This window comes from Triticum aestivum, chromosome 1B (genome assembly GCF_018294505.1).
Source record: "Triticum aestivum cultivar Chinese Spring chromosome 1B, IWGSC CS RefSeq v2.1, whole genome shotgun sequence".
Taxonomy (NCBI): domain Eukaryota; kingdom Viridiplantae; phylum Streptophyta; class Magnoliopsida; order Poales; family Poaceae; genus Triticum; species Triticum aestivum.
Window position 1 is genome coordinate 60,502,882 of NC_057795.1, and position 15,055 is coordinate 60,517,936.

Consider the following 15,055-nt stretch of genomic DNA (forward strand, 5'->3'; position numbering starts at 1 on the left):
AGATGTTTCCGATGCGCCGGTCCTCTTCTTTCTCCCTTGCTGTGGTGAGTATGCGAGTGTGGCGTTAGCGCATGGTGACGAAGAAGAAGAGAAAACAGAGGGGCTGGGGGCAGGGAGAAGGAGAGTATGTGGTGGAGACGGCGAGAGGCTCAAAGCCGGCGGGAGGGTGAAGGCCAGCCGCTCAGTTGTGCGGCGCCAGCCTTGCCTTGGGAATTAAAATATTTTTTGAAGCTACCTTGGGGATTAATTTGAGACCTGATTTTGACCGGTCGGTCAAAGGTGAGTTGCTCCCTACGGGCCAAGCACAACTGCATAATTTGGGCCCTTCTTGTACGGGCCAAGCTCGTGCCCGCCAATTATGTCATCTCTGGCCGGGCCGCCCGTTATGTGAATTCTCCAGCCTAGTACAGCAGGCTATCTCGGGCCATGCTGAAAGATCCATCGGGAGCGGCATTTTAAAAATAATCATGTTTTTAAACAATCATACAAAATAAAAAATAATTATTACGTATTTGAAAAATGGTCGTGAATTTAATAAATGTTAACGAGTATGGGAAAAAATGATAAATTTCAAAATATGTGCACAAGTTCATAAAATGTTTAGCAATTTAAAAATCTTTGCGCATTTGAAAATCTATTTATGAGTTTAAAAAAAACTCATAGTTGATAATGGGCAATGGACACCGGTACTGGCAATGAATGGGAGGTGATCATGAAGAATCTGCAAAAATGATGAAAAGCCTGAATGCCGAAGCTTGCAGAGTACATACCCTATATTCTATGGAGTTAAGTCCACATGGCATAGTACGGGTGACAAATGAAGGAGGCAGAGCGTTATAGTTGTGGGGCATGTAGAAGACCATCTAAATAAAGGATTAGACAAACTGCGAATTTGACTCAAGTCGACTAAACAACAACTGAAAATTGTTTGGAGTTTAGACATACATTCAACAATAGCGTTGATGGTGAGTAAAAAACAAATCTTATATGCGGCATCGAATATGTCAGTTGTTCACTTTCATGCATATCAAGGAAGAAGCTATCAGGGTGATTATACATACGGGTGTTGCCGAATATGGTGACTCTATGATCGACATGTGATTGTATTGGACGGTGGATACTTCAGGAGTTTGGGAACACAAAACAAGAGTAGAGACGAACTGAATTTTCTAAGGACACTAACTATGACGAAAACAGATGAACTGCAGATGCACGTGGAGTCATGTAAAGTCAAGGAAGTAACATCGAAGCTCATGATTAACGGCTCAGGTCCAAGATACGTGGAGGTCACGCATGATGGCTTCAAGATGGCGCAGATATGTTCTGCTAAGGTGTGTGTCAGGCTATAGTTGAACTTATAATTTGCGAAGTGTAAAGTGTTTGAGTATGGACGCAGTGCAACACAGGGCAATTATACGAAGGGACCATGAGGTAGCCAAATAGATTACACATAAGCTGGCAGGCTAGATAGAGATCATGACGAGATAGTTCAACACCGGGACGGCCGAACCGACCATGACATATGGTTGCAGATGTTGTGTCATGGCCTCGACGGGATTGTGGTCGCTGATACTATGTCAATTTAATACATGAGAATGATCGCATGTAGTCATGACTCAGGAATTTAAGCATGCTGATGAACCTTATTATTTATTTTTCATACAGTAGAATCACAGATGCCCACATAGACGTACATACACTCATGCACGCGCACACACACATACATATCCCTATAAGCACCTTCGAAATACTATGATTGACGAGGTCACCACATGCGTCTAAGACTTGAATTCTGATGAGCTGGTTCCACCACAAGGAACCTAAACATTTGAGTTCGTGTTAATAAACCTTATCACTAAATATATCGGTACCATGCCTCATGTTTGGTCCTCGATATCGACTATGCGCCTCGAATTATTTTTGTTGATGTGGCGATTTGATCTGTGGGCCGGTAGTAGTCTAGTTGAGCAGTGTTGGATGGAGAAAACGCCGGACGTGTAGCACCGGTCGCGTTGTAGAGCTTCCTAGCAACATACATGTACCTTTCTTTGGCAGCTACGTGGAGAGCCAGACCTTGCGGTGTCTGCGCCAGCTGCCGACCGGGGATGACCTCGACCGTGAAATTGGTTCGCGCTTGCGTCGGCGGACGTTGCGATGACAAGTGGCGCGGATAGGCAGCGTTGTTGCATGCCCGGAGCTAAAATAAAGACAAGCTACAAACCACGCCCCGACGGCGGCCGTCTCTATGTTGGCGCGCCTGTCTTCCGGTTAAAAAGGCGGGCTCAAACCAAGCTACAAGTACCGTAGGTATACGCTGACCGAGAGCACGAGCTAGGAGCTAGATCGACAGCAGTTAGGATAGAGTAGAGATGGCTGTGTCACGGCGGACGGGGTGGATCGCCGCCGGCCTCGTGGCGCGCCTGCTCATGGTGGCCGTCCTGCTCATGTCCGTGCGCTTCGTTCTCGCCAACTACATCCACTGGGACTATACGCAGGGCACCTACAAGCTGCAGAGCTACACGTATGAATCTGTTTCCGACTGATACACACAGTATATTCTACTAGTAGCTAACCTCTGAGACGGGAAGATTTCTGATGTGGCAATGGCATGGCATGGCGCACGTACAGGTATGTGGTCGCGTCGGCCGTCGTGGGGACGGCGGGGAGCGTGCTGCAGATACCCGTCGCCATGTACCTCCTGTGCAAGAGCAAAAGGGCGATACCCAGCGCCATGATCCTCGACATCAGCATGCACGCGGACATCGTAAGTTGCTGCTGCTCTGGCTAGCTAGCTACCTTAATTTCTCGTGCAAAGCTCCCGATTCCCTTTGGTTAAGCACACCAAGCTTATGATGATAGCCGCTACGACGCGCAGGTGATCAGCATCGTCCTGGCAAGCGGCGTTGGCGCCGGGTTCGGTGCGACCAACGACGTTCTGCGCTACGTCCGGGCGAGCAAATGGGAAGGCAGGCAGCAAGAGGAGCAGGCTCTCATCAATTACTACAACAGGGCGATCGTCCCCGTCGTGTTCCTCCTCGTAGGCATGGTCCTCTCCATCTGCGCCACCGCCGTCTCCGCCAGGCTCCGCGCCAGGGCAATGAACGATGCTGAAGGTGGAGCCTGATCGGTCAGTTTCACACAAAAACAAGGCGACTTCAGTTCATCCTTTCTACAATTGCCATATTCAGGCACTGCCAGCATGGCGGTATGTTTGAAACAAGGTTTTGGTTACCGGTCGAAATTTCAAGATTTTCCATGGTTACCGCATATTTCCGCGCCATCGATAAATCCTCATACCGAGCAAAAAATATCATTTTTTTGAAATTTTTGAATTTAAACGCTCCATTTGTAGTAAAGTGCGTACGATCTAATTAATGCCATGAGAGTTGATTCTGACGTAGCAACCTAGTTCCTGTTTTGACAGGTCTCTGGTTCGAATGTTCGTTCATTCATTCAATTGAATTCAAAATTCAACTATAAAATTTGTTCGAAATATTCTCGGTATTCCCGGTAACCGTGGTAACCACGTTTACCCGTCCTCCTGGGTAAAATTGCCTCATTATGTAACCAAAACCTTGGTTTGAAATGCAAAATCTTTTCTTCCAATGGTTGAATTTCCACATTAAGGAATTATGAGACACTAGAAACGGGTCTTGCTATTTATTGATTCTTTATTAGCTTGCAACTTTGCAGAGACCAATGATTATTCTCTCTGCTTTTCTTGTTGATCAACAGTCAGCTTGATCATATCATGAATCACTGAACTAACCGTGCCCGTGCACGTGGAGTCTGGTCGCCATGAGATCTCTTTGCCTTGTTAGCATGTTTTTTTTTGAAAATGAGAATTGCCCCCGGCCTCTGCATCTGAATGATGCATGCAACCATTTTATTAATTATTTGCAGACCTTACAAAGTAATACATTAAGTAGTCTGAAGCCACCATCTTAGCAACAACTGTCGCTACTCCTATCCACACCGACATCGCACCAAGCCTAACATCTAAAGCCGGAGACCCCAATCAAGCCACATAGTGGGTTTGGGGTACATACCAGTCCGACACACTCTCATGTGTCGTTGCCACCATCTTCCACGAATGCGTCTTCAGAGCAGTAACTAATTAATGCACCGACTGTGAGGAATAAGACACGACGGTGGTGGTGACCAGTGTGTATGTGCGTGTTGGTAGTGCCGGACGCCATGGCGAGCGTGCGTATGTGCGTGCGTTGGGTGCGTGTCGAGCCTGTGCTCATGGTTGAGTCGTAGTCAGTTAGCAGCGGTCGCAGTTGGACGAGTCGGAACGCGTAGTAGAGAAAGGCGTAGGCGAGCGGGTCGTTGGGCGCTCGTACGTGCGTGCGTAGCAAACTGAAGCTTGGGCGCTGCATCCCGTGTGCTAAAGTGCCGGCTGTGATTTGGGTTGTTAGTGTGTCCAAGTTGTTATACGTAGGTGGTTAGGAGTCCAGATACGATTTTGTCCAGCTATATATATAAAGAGAAAAGAGGGCGTTAGGGGCCGTGGTTCGTTGCCAGAAATACATCTTCGCGTTTCCTTGCTTCGTCTATCTCCGTCCCCGAAAACTAATTCAAGCAAGCTAGGGTTAGACCTCAACAATTGGTATACGGAGCCTCGTTTGTTCCTGTGCTCGTGGCCATGGCGATCGTCCCGCACGGCGCAGGGGGTAGCACGGTGTCGATGCCGATGCCGATGCTCACACTGGACAACTACACGGTGTGGGCGATCAAGGCCGAAGCCATCCTCGATGCCCAGAACCTCTGGGAAGCGGTGTCGCCGGCGAGCGGCGCGGCGGTCGACGCAGGGAAGAACAAGACGGCGAGGACGGTGCTGTTCGGTGCGCTCTCCGAAGACCTGTTGATGCAGGTATCGACGAAGAAGACGGCGGCTGAGGTGTGGGCCAGCTTGAAGACGAGGTTCGTCGGCGCCGATCGGGTCCAGGCGGCGCGACTCTCCACTCTCCGTGGCGAGTTTGATAACCTGCGCATGGAGGAGGGGGAGGCGCTGGACGCGTACGCCGGCAAGATCGGCGGCATGGCAGCAAGGTATGCTGGCCTGGGCTCGACGCGCGGCGACGCCGCCATGGTGAAAAAAACTGCTCGACGCGGTGCCCGATCGGTTGTATGCCGCGGTGGCCGGGATCGAGCAGTTCTGCAATGTGGAGACGATGGCGTTCGAGGAGGCGTTGAGCAGGCTCAAGGCATTCGACGAACGCTTACGTCGGCGCACGCAGGACGATGGTGGACGAGGCGGTGATCAGTTGATGTTCACAACGGCCCAGTGGGAGGCACGACAACGTCAGCGCGGCAGCAGCCTCGACCACGACGACGGTGCGAGCAGCGTGGCTTCGGGCACGAGACGGCGGCGCGGGAAAGTCTACAACTGTGGCGTTCGTGGCCACTTCTCTCGCGATTGCCGGCAGCCGAAGAAGGAGAAGGTGCTCCTCGCCGACATTGACCACGAGCCGACCTTACTGTAGGTCGTGTCTTAGGGGGAGATTGTTAGGAATAAGACACGGCGGTGGTGGTGACCAGTGTGCGCATGCGTGTTGGTCGTGCCGGACGCCATGGCAAGCGTGCGTGTGTGCGTGCGTTGGGTGCGTGTCGAGTCTGTGCTCATGATTGAGTCGTAGTCGTTTAGCAGCAGTCGCGGCTGGACGCGTCGGAACGCGTAGTAGAGAAAGGCGTAGGCGAGCGGGTCGTTGGGCGCTCGTACGTGCGTGCGTAGGAAATTGAAGCTTGGGCGCTGCGTCCCGTGTGCTAAAGAGCCGGCTGTGATTTGGTTTGCTAGTGCGTCCAGGTTGTTATACGTAGGTGGTTAGGAGTCCAGATACGATCTGGTTTGTCCAGCTATATATATAAAGAGAAAAGAGGGTGTTCGGGGCCGTGGTTCGTTGCCAGAAATACATCTTCGCGTTTCCTTGTTTCGTCTACCTCCGTCCCCGAAAACTAGTTCGAACTAGCTAGGGTTAGACCCCAACACCGACTTTGCGAGGCCTCTCTGCCATCGATGCCGCCATGACGCCAGCTATTCAGGCACTGCGCATGGTGCTATGTCTGAAATGCATATTCTTTTCGTCCATGGGTTGAATTTCCACATTAATCGGAACATGAATTATGAGCGAGGCACTAGAAACAGCGCCTGGTTCCTGCCTTTTTATTTATTGACTCGTTCTTGGATTTTGATAACCATGTGACAAATCGAATGCTTTCCACGGCAATTTATGTTGTCCAAGGATGACAGTTTTCTTTAGCAATCGTGGAAAAACTTTCCAATTCATTTTTCTGTCAGGATTTGCCGTGCTTGTTGAAGAAATTTCCTATCTTCGTGACAACATAAACTGTCATGAAAAACGTTCGATTGGTCATACTCTCCAAGCATACAACAGCACAATAGCGTTTTTGTTATTTATTAGCTTACATCTTTGCAGAGACCAATGATCAGTCTCTCTGCTTTTCTTGTTGATCAGCACTTCAGCAATTAGTGTGACCATATACAGATATACTTGAGAGCTGAATTGTCCGTGTGCATGCACGTGAAGTCTAGTCACCACTAGATCTCTTTGCCTTGTCCGCACGTTGTACATAATCGTAAAGAAACACACAAAACAATGTTTAGATAAGGAAGAACTGAATCAAACCACCAGATGTATGTCAATCTAGAATTGAGCTTGGATATGCTCTACGATGTTCTTGTCCACCTGGAAGGCTTTGGCCAGGATATCATCTGAGATGGTTTGCTTGGATCCAAAAACCGCATTGGCTATGGTGATCACACCAGGGTTCTTACTGCTCAGCGCTGCAATGGCTATCGCTTCGTTGTTTCCAATGTTGAACTGAAAGTGAATCAGCCCTTGCGGAAACACAAAAACGTCCCCTTTGTTCAAAACTTTTGAGAACAACTTGTTCCCGGGGTTAGAAGTCACGAAACCAACATAGAGTGAGCCCTCCAACACTGTCAGGATCTCGGTTGCACGAGGGTGAAGGTGCGGTGGGTTTTGACCATAGGGTGCATAATCAACACGAGCCAATGAGACACCCAAAGTGTTCAGCCCAGCAATCTGTGCCACGTTAACTGCAGTCACAATGGAGCCTTGCTTGTTGCTCGTGTTCCCGGCCATGTGGAGGCCAGAGAAGTAGAAGTCCTCTACCACCGCGGTCTTTGGGTCTTTGCATGCGAATCCATTGACAAAAACTGCAGGTATACATATATGAATTTCGAACAGTTAACAGCTATGCATTGGCAGTTTGGCACTAATAAGTAACTAGGCATATTTCACTGCACGTATGCATGTGTAATTATACATACCTTGAGATGTCTTGTCAGCGATGCAGAAATCCTGAAGCTGGCCCGGGTCAGAGGCAAGAGCACGAGAAGCTGACAAAGCCAAAAGGGAAAGGAGGAAGAACTTTGAAGCCATTTTTTTGCGAACGTATATTCTCGCTAAATCAAGTGTGTTTGATCAGGTAGAGAAGAAGTGATTGTGCTCGTGCTGCACTGTGATACTTCTAAGGGTTGAAGGAGACCGGTATATATGGGGACATGGAGGAAAATCTTTTGTGTTTGTTTTGTTGGGGCGCCTTTGGATAAGAAGGAAATGGGCTTCACTAGCTGTCTAATTCCAAGTCTAAAGCGTGTTCCTGACCGGCCTTCCAGTGACGGCCAACTAATAGATCCCAATCAGTATTTTAATTTCTCTGCATCCATGGTTTGAACAAGTCGTATTCGTACTTGTACTGGCTCTCTTGTCTTGTGTCTTGGCTCCACACTTGAACCAGATGGAACTTGGAGTTCCTGCCATCAAGGTAAAGGCTTAAACACATTATTAAAGGGCTAACTTGTAAACACAGCTGTAATAGAAAATGCCTCCGTGCAGGAGCAGGCCAGCACGGCCGGACGCGTTCCAGTGGAAAGCTTTCTATCTTGTATGCACCACTCTGCTGCATCTTCGTCCAAACTTCTTTCTTTCTTTCTTCAACTAGCACTTGGAAGCAACACACTAGAAAGATACCTAGAAAGCCTGATCAGTCTGTTCACAGTCTCTCGCCTGGGACGATTAAAGGCTGACCTTAAGTGTCGTGGCAACCTTGCCTAACAAGAGTGACCAAATTATTACCTTCTTATGGAATGCGTTTAGGGAGGCCTGCATTAGAGTAGGTTACAATTTGTGAGAACACCGGCAGATCTACGTACCTCGATACCATACTTCTTTTCTAGAATATGCACGAGTGTGCATATCATGCATTAAAGAGAGAGGTGGGGAAAAGAGCCCCGTCCGCCCGAAAGAGTTTTACACGTAGTTACAACACTACTCCACCATTCGGCTAACAAAGGCCATACATAACAGTCAACTACTCGCCCTATTCCACCCACCAAGCATAGCCAGGAAGTTCGAGCGATCGTCCTTGAACATTCCTGCTAGCTTCCACACTCTACCCTCGGTCTCAATTCAAGATGCAACTCAAGCAGCCGAGGGGTAGGCCCCATCAAACACAACCACGTTCTTGTGCTTCCGTAGCTCCCACAAGCAAAAAGCTAGGAGTGTGTTCATGTCTCTTCATCGTGGATCCGATGTCGTGCATGAGGTGCACCACACGACAAGCTGGGCATCCGGGGAAGGCGCCCACTCTGGTTTGCCCAAGGCCGAGAGCACGGCAAACCATACTGATCTTGCTAGCACGCAGGTAAGGAGAATGTGGTTTATCGTCTCGTCGCCTTGATCACAGAAGGGGCATGCCGACTGGTGTGGGAGGCCTCGTCTAGCCAGGCGATCAGAAGTCCAACATAGGTTCCGGGCGGCCATACAAATGAAGAATCAACATTTCAAGGGGGCCTTGGATTTCTAGGCTATATCAGCATAGTGTCTCGCGTTGTCGGTACTAGCTTTTCTTTAGGGAAATCATGGTCTCTTTATTGCCTGATAATACAATTGTAGTGTCATTCGGCTGCAACAGCCAGTTATATCGACCATGAGCTAATGATACAATGCTTTTTACAAAATTGTGAGGCTCCATATTGGACATTCTGCATTCATGGATAATCCGGACCTCTTCGAACTCCTGACGACGGATGTTGATCTCATGTAGAATCTGGCTGTAGATAGCTTTACTTCCTCCATTAATCTGTTTAACTACCTCTTTCGCGTCGCAAGCAATAATAAGCCTTCGGAGGTTCAGATCGGCTGTGAGGGAAAGAGCCTCCAAACGTGCCATTGCTTCAAGCGTTCCGGGGTAATCACAAATGTCAACGATGCGTGTGGACGAGCCAAGGTAAACTCCTTGGGCGTCTCGGTACACGGCGGCCGCCACACCCTTGCAACTGTTCTTGGCTATTCCTCCATCTACATTAATTTTAACCTAACCTTCCATTGGTGGGATGCACTTTGGCACCTGCACTGACCGTGGCATAGTTGTACCTTGCTTCTGCGAAGCGTCGGTGATGATGTCCAGGTCTGCTAGATATCTCATGATGAAACCATGAATTGCCTCTGGGCTCTGGAAGATCGATTCGTGGATTGCTTTCCGTCTTGCGCTCCAAATTGCCCACAAAGTAATGATGATCTTCGTAAATTCTTCATGTGGTAGCGTTTCAAGCATGTGAAATAGCCATTCCTTCGTTTCCGGGCACGTTGTCATAGCAGCTTGGAATATCCGCTTCGCCTCTGCCGGTACCCTAATATCCAGCCCTTTCCAAGGTCTCGAATCATCCGTTCTCTGGAGCCATGGCCACCCAACTTGCAGTGCAAGATTCATCCAATGCAAATCTGGGATCCCAAGTCCGCCGGACCACCACGGCGCACAAACCGATCTCCAAGCCACCCTACACTGGCTGCCGTTGGCCTCTCCCCAGCCTGCCCAAAGGAAGCCCCTAAATATCTTGTTGATCACCTTGATTGTTTTCGGAGGGAGCTGGAGAGCGAGCATGGCGTAGATTGGTATGGCGCAGAGTACCGATCGAACAAGCACAAGCCGGCTGCTCTGTGGCAGGGCCACTCCTCTCCACGAGGGCAGTTTGTTGGCCACCTGCCTCACCAGATCCTCGAGTTGTGACGCGGTCAGCTTCCGCAAGCTGAGTGGCAGCCCCAAGTATCGACAGGGAAACATCCCAATAGCACACCTCGATACCGTACTTGGCTCTATGCAGAAATCAAGGTATACCTCAAGGGACCCTCGTTAAAAATGAAGTGACCATGTGCTCCCCTCATAATTTTGGAATGCATTTCTGGATAGCCTCTTATACATAGCGTCCCAGGGCTGAAGGCAGTTTCCCACCAGACGGGCTTTGCATTAGTGTTGGGCGAGGGAAGAGTGTAGGACTAGATGATACCTCATGCATTGCTGTAGAAGTTGGTTGCAGTATATTCCATATAATTTTGTTTTATGAAACATGAATTTTTGAATTAATAATATGGTAACTAAAACTAGATGAAACACATAATTTATTTAAAAATGATTATTGTATAGTTGTAAAAAAATAAGAATATAAATAGCATAGTATAATAGAAATGGTTGACATTTTTCCCATGAATGGTTACATGTTGAGGTGACATTTTAACATGTTAAGAGATCAACTATTTAGTATACAATCTCTACCCATTATAACATTATTCAAGTAGATATAGATCAAGGATGGGCTTGGTTAATTAGCCACACTTTTTTTAATTAATTAGCCACAATTAGCCATCTTTGGTTTGATTTTTAAAAATGGTTTTAAAGACAATTATTGGATGGGATGATACAATCAGAAATGGTATGGATAAGTTTTGAAATGAACCATGGTGAACACTAGGCAATCGGTGGCGGAGATTCGAAGAAAAAACTGGGAAGGCCAGCTCAAAGAAAACACAAAAACTTGGCTCCCTGGCGCAATTTGTAGAATGCAAATAACAGTTGCATGAAAAAAAAATCAAGCAATTGCCTAGGTCACCGGCTGGCCGCTGCTTGCTGCAACGTTGCCTCCTGCGACTGGCTTGGACGCGTTGGATCAATCGAGTAGCGAAATTAGCTTTGCTTAGTTGATCACTGACCTCCGAAGTTATTAAAATCACAAAAAATCTCGGCGGGCTATGGCCAAGTTCTGCCCTAACGAAGCTCCGCTCCTGCTAGGCATTGTCCATGCCTTGTCATAAACTCATTATGATGATTATTAGTTGGTTAGATAAAATGTTTGATCATATAATGAACCCACAATCATTTCTCTTTTAAATTTACAAAGTGACTTGAGGAAACATGCAACTATAATGAAACTTGGAGGATTACAATGGGGTCAACCAATAACCGTTTAATAGTTCACCTTTGCAACCGGAGACGACAAAGAAAATAATAATTGAAACAACTGAGAACATGATTGTTTTTCTTCCATAAAAGCCGAATTAGCGTAACCATAAAATGGTATTACATTGAAAAGAAACATGTATTACAATCTTCAATCAAATAAAAAATTAATGAATCAAATAAACAAATCATGTGGCGTATTCCTAGAACTGAGCGTGAATATGGTCGACCATCTTCTTGTCCACCTGGAAGGCTTTGGCAAGTATATCACCTGAGATGGATGGATTCGATCCAAACACTGTACTGGCTATGGTGATCACTCCAGGATTTTTGCTGCTCAGCGCTGCAATGGCTATCGCCTTGTTGGTTCCGTAGTTGAGCTGAAAGTGAATCATCCCTTGTGGAAACACAAACACATCCCCTTTGTTAAGAACTTTTGAGAACAACTTGTTTTCAGGGTTCGAGGTGATGAAACCAACATAGAGCGAGCCTTCCAGCACGGTCAGGATCTCGGTTGCACGGGGGTGGATATGTGGTGGGTTTTGACCATAGGGTGCATAATCGACACGAGCCAGGGAGATGCCCAAAGTGTTCAACCCAGCAATTTGCGCCACATTAACTGCGGTAACTGCGGAACCTTGCTTGTTGCTCGTGTTCCCGGCCATGTGAAGGCCAGAGAAAAAGAAATCTTCTACCAAGGCAGTCTTTGGGTCTTTGCATGCAAATCCATTGACGAAAACTGCACATACATATCAAGATTTTGAACAGTTAACAACTACATATTGGCAGGCACAAATAAGTAGCTCGAACGTTCCAGCGGAGGAATGCATATATGTACCTTGGGATGTCCTGTCAGCGACGCAGAAATCCTGGAGCTGGCCTGGGTCGGAGGCAAGAGCACTAGAAGCTGACAAAGCCAAAAGGGCGAGGATGAACCCTGAGGCCATTTGGATGCGAACGTTAATTCTCACCGGATCAAGTGTCTTCTGTCGAGTAGACAAAAGAGCTGTGCAGACTAGTTCTAGTGAGTTGTGAACTTGTGATGCTTCGAAGGGTTGAAGGAGACCAGTATATATATGGAAAGGGACTTGGAAGGGCATATGTGTCTGTTATGTTAGGGCGCATGTGGATATCAAGGAAATGGTCTTCACCAATTCCCACCTGAGTAACGAGGAAACCGTGTTCCTGGCAGTGGCAGGCCTGCAACGGCCAACTAATCATAGTTGTATATTCATGGTTTGAACAAGTCATGTTCATACTTGTACTAGCTCTCTTGTCTCAACAGATGGAGCTAGCGATGATGCCATCAAACATATTATTATGAGGACTGCCCCCATGCATACAGCCGCCCCTGCCTGAAAAACCATTGAAAGGTATTTTTCGCCTTATAGGCTGATTAGCTAAGACTAATCGCAATTAGATGGCTGATTGATCTTTTCCTTTTGGCCCTAACCTGCACTTTTGACCCGATCTTTGTCCGCTACGATTCCTTCTGAATCTCCTGCTGCAAGAGCCACGACAGCTGCCGGCCTGCCACACGGCCGGCGGACATGCTCACTAAATCTGTTCATGCTCTTGTTTTTCTTTAGATTTCCATGTCCCTAAGCTTTTTGAATGAACCTGTGTTTCGAAAGAAAAATTGTCACGAGGGTAGGGTGCTCTGAGATTCTATGAAGATAAATAGAATTTGTCTGGTTATTGTCGCGACAAATAGTTCAACGTGAATTCCCATCACATGCAAACAATTAAAAACGTACGTATCTCTCCTTCCATCAATGACTCAAGCAAACCATTACAAATGGGATTAATTATCCTTTTGCCCTTAGTGGTGTTCATGTGCTCAGTTTTGCCCTCAGGTGCGCAACTACTTTTACGAGGCCAAACGGGCAGTTTTGGGTCCATTCCGTCTATTGCCGTTAGTGGTAGAGGGTCCGGAGCTTACACGTGGGACCTTGTGGACGTGGGTCTAGAGCTTACATGTGGGACCGTGCAACAACATCCCCAAAGCAATCCTAGGGTTCTAACCGGGCCACTCTGTTTCTGTCCCGTACGCCGGCCGGCCGTCCTGCGTCGCCGCCGCCACCTGCGTTGTCGCCACCACCTGCGCCGCCACCAGTTGCGTTGCCGCGGCCGCGGCCGTCCTACTCCACTGCTACCTGCTTTGCCTGCCACCTTCCTGCGACGCCACGGGTGGGGCGCCCGCCACCTGCTCGACCCGCGGCATAGCCTCCTTCCGTGCGCCCGGCCAGAGCGCTGATAGGTGGGGGGCTGGTGCACACAGAGGAAGTACGAGGGTGAACCCTAGGGCGTCATGGCGAGCGGCGGCGACCCCGGAGTATTTGGCAAGGCAGGCATCGGGCCGGAGATCCGCCGCGTCCAGGACTGGGTTCCCGAGGGGTAAGTCATGCCTCCTGTTTAGATTGAGCTTAGTTGTGCATTTCAACAGTCGATTCGAGTTGGTTTGCCCGGTTAGTTTAGCTAATGGTGTGCTGATTGCGTCTCTGTTTTTCGTCAGTTAGGATGGAGGTGCGGTTTGCTTTCTTGGTGCACATTATAAGGGATCGGTACATGTTGAATGGAAAGAATAAAAAGAAATTTCAAGGAGGTTTCGATTATCTATTGCCAATGGCTTGTAATTGGAGTTTCAGACAATTTGGGGAGGTAATTTGTAGCCAATATCCTTGGGGTTTGCTTGATGAAGTGGAATACAAATACTACGATGGGTAAAAGAAATGCGTGATAGTTAGTAATGATGAAGAGCTGGCTACCATGTTTGCTAGGCATAAGGAGAAAGAGAATTTTCATGTAAGGCTGCAAATTGGTGCGCTTGAGCAGGCATTTACCTAGGATGGCGGGTGCACCTTCTCGAGCAGAACCAAGTCGTCGTAATGGCAGCTCTAGCCAGAACAATTCAATTAGTGCACGACGACGTGGTGGCTCGACAAGCGTGGGCACCGTCAGTAGGGCCCCCCTTGTGAAGGAAATATGCCCTAGAGGCAATAATAAAGTTATTATTTATTTCCTCATATCATGAAAAATGTTTATTATTCATGCTAGAATTGTATTAACCGGAAACACGATACATGTGTGAATACATAGACAAACTTAATGTCACTAGTATGCCTCTACTTGACTAGCTCATTAATCAAAGATGGTTATGTTTCCTAACCATAGACATGTGTTGTCATTTGATTAACGAGATCACATCATTAGAGAATGATGTGATTGACTTGACCCATTCTGTTAGCTTAGCACTTGATCGTTTAGTATGTTGCTATTGCTTTCTTCATGACTTATACAAGTTCCTACAACTATGAGATTATGCAACTCCCGTCTACCAGAGGAACACTTTGTGTGCTACCATACGTCACAACTTAACTGGGTGATTATAAAGGAGCTCTACAGGTGTCTCCAAAGGTATATGTTGAGTTGGCGTATTTCGAGATTAAGTTTTGTCACTCTGATTGTCGGAGAGGTATCTCTGGGCCCTCTCGGTAATGCACATCACTATAAGCCTTACAAGCAATATAGCTAAAGAGTTAGTTATGGAATGATGCATTACATTACGAGTAAAGAGACTTGCCGGTAACGAGATTGAACTAGGTATTGAGATACCGACGATCGAATCTCGGGCAAGTAACATACCGATGACAAAGGGAACAATGTATGTTGTTATGCGGTTTGACCGATAAAGATCTTCGTAGAATATGTAGGAGCCAATATGAGCATCCAGGTTCCGCTATTGGTTATTGACCGGAAACAGATCTAGTTC

At 47.5% G+C, this 15,055-nt stretch overlaps 3 protein-coding genes across 3 annotated transcripts; 1 reads left to right on the forward strand and 2 right to left on the reverse strand.

Annotated features, from left to right (window-relative positions):
• The first annotated feature begins 2,369 nt into the window (after window positions 1–2,369).
• On the forward strand, window positions 2,370–3,124 carry LOC123077103 (CASP-like protein 4D1). The gene is made up of 3 exons (XM_044499316.1): window positions 2,370–2,521; window positions 2,629–2,764; window positions 2,876–3,124. The coding sequence occupies exons 1-3, from the start codon at window positions 2,370–2,372 to the stop codon at window positions 3,122–3,124; spliced, it is 537 nt and encodes a 178-aa protein (XP_044355251.1).
• A 3,394-nt stretch (window positions 3,125–6,518) lies between these two features.
• On the reverse strand, window positions 6,519–7,503 carry LOC123086668 (putative germin-like protein 2-1). Its single transcript, XM_044508447.1, has 2 exons — window positions 7,319–7,503; window positions 6,519–7,204 (listed from the first exon to the last, which is right to left on the reverse strand). Exons 1-2 carry the CDS (start codon window positions 7,428–7,430, stop codon window positions 6,669–6,671), a joined length of 648 nt encoding a protein of 215 aa, XP_044364382.1. The 5' UTR covers window positions 7,431–7,503; the 3' UTR covers window positions 6,519–6,668.
• A 3,870-nt stretch (window positions 7,504–11,373) lies between these two features.
• LOC123086675 (putative germin-like protein 2-1) lies at window positions 11,374–12,337 on the reverse strand. The gene is made up of 2 exons (XM_044508455.1): window positions 12,122–12,337; window positions 11,374–12,022 (listed from the first exon to the last, which is right to left on the reverse strand). Exons 1-2 carry the CDS (start codon window positions 12,228–12,230, stop codon window positions 11,487–11,489), a joined length of 645 nt encoding a protein of 214 aa, XP_044364390.1. The 5' UTR covers window positions 12,231–12,337; the 3' UTR covers window positions 11,374–11,486.
• Between the last annotated feature and the right edge of the window lie 2,718 nt (window positions 12,338–15,055).

Bases quoted from the DNA above. Each gene is read 5' to 3' on its own strand.
- LOC123086668 (XM_044508447.1), bottom strand. From the start codon at position 7,430: ATGGCTTCAAAGTTCTTCCTCCTTTCCCTTTTGGCTTTGTCAGCTTCT. The intron at 7,205-7,318 runs GTATGTATAATT...GTATACCTGCAG, and splicing joins CGCTGACAAGACATCTCAAG to TTTTTGTCAATGGATTCGCA.
- LOC123077103 (XM_044499316.1), top strand. From the start codon at position 2,370: ATGGCTGTGTCACGGCGGACGGGGTGGATCGCCGCCGGCCTCGTGGCG. The intron at 2,522-2,628 runs GTATGAATCTGT...GCGCACGTACAG, and splicing joins TACAAGCTGCAGAGCTACAC to GTATGTGGTCGCGTCGGCCG. The intron at 2,765-2,875 runs GTAAGTTGCTGC...TACGACGCGCAG, and splicing joins TCAGCATGCACGCGGACATC to GTGATCAGCATCGTCCTGGC.
- LOC123086675 (XM_044508455.1), bottom strand. From the start codon at position 12,230: ATGGCCTCAGGGTTCATCCTCGCCCTTTTGGCTTTGTCAGCTTCTAGT. The intron at 12,023-12,121 runs GTACATATATGC...ATGTATGTGCAG, and splicing joins CGCTGACAGGACATCCCAAG to TTTTCGTCAATGGATTTGCA.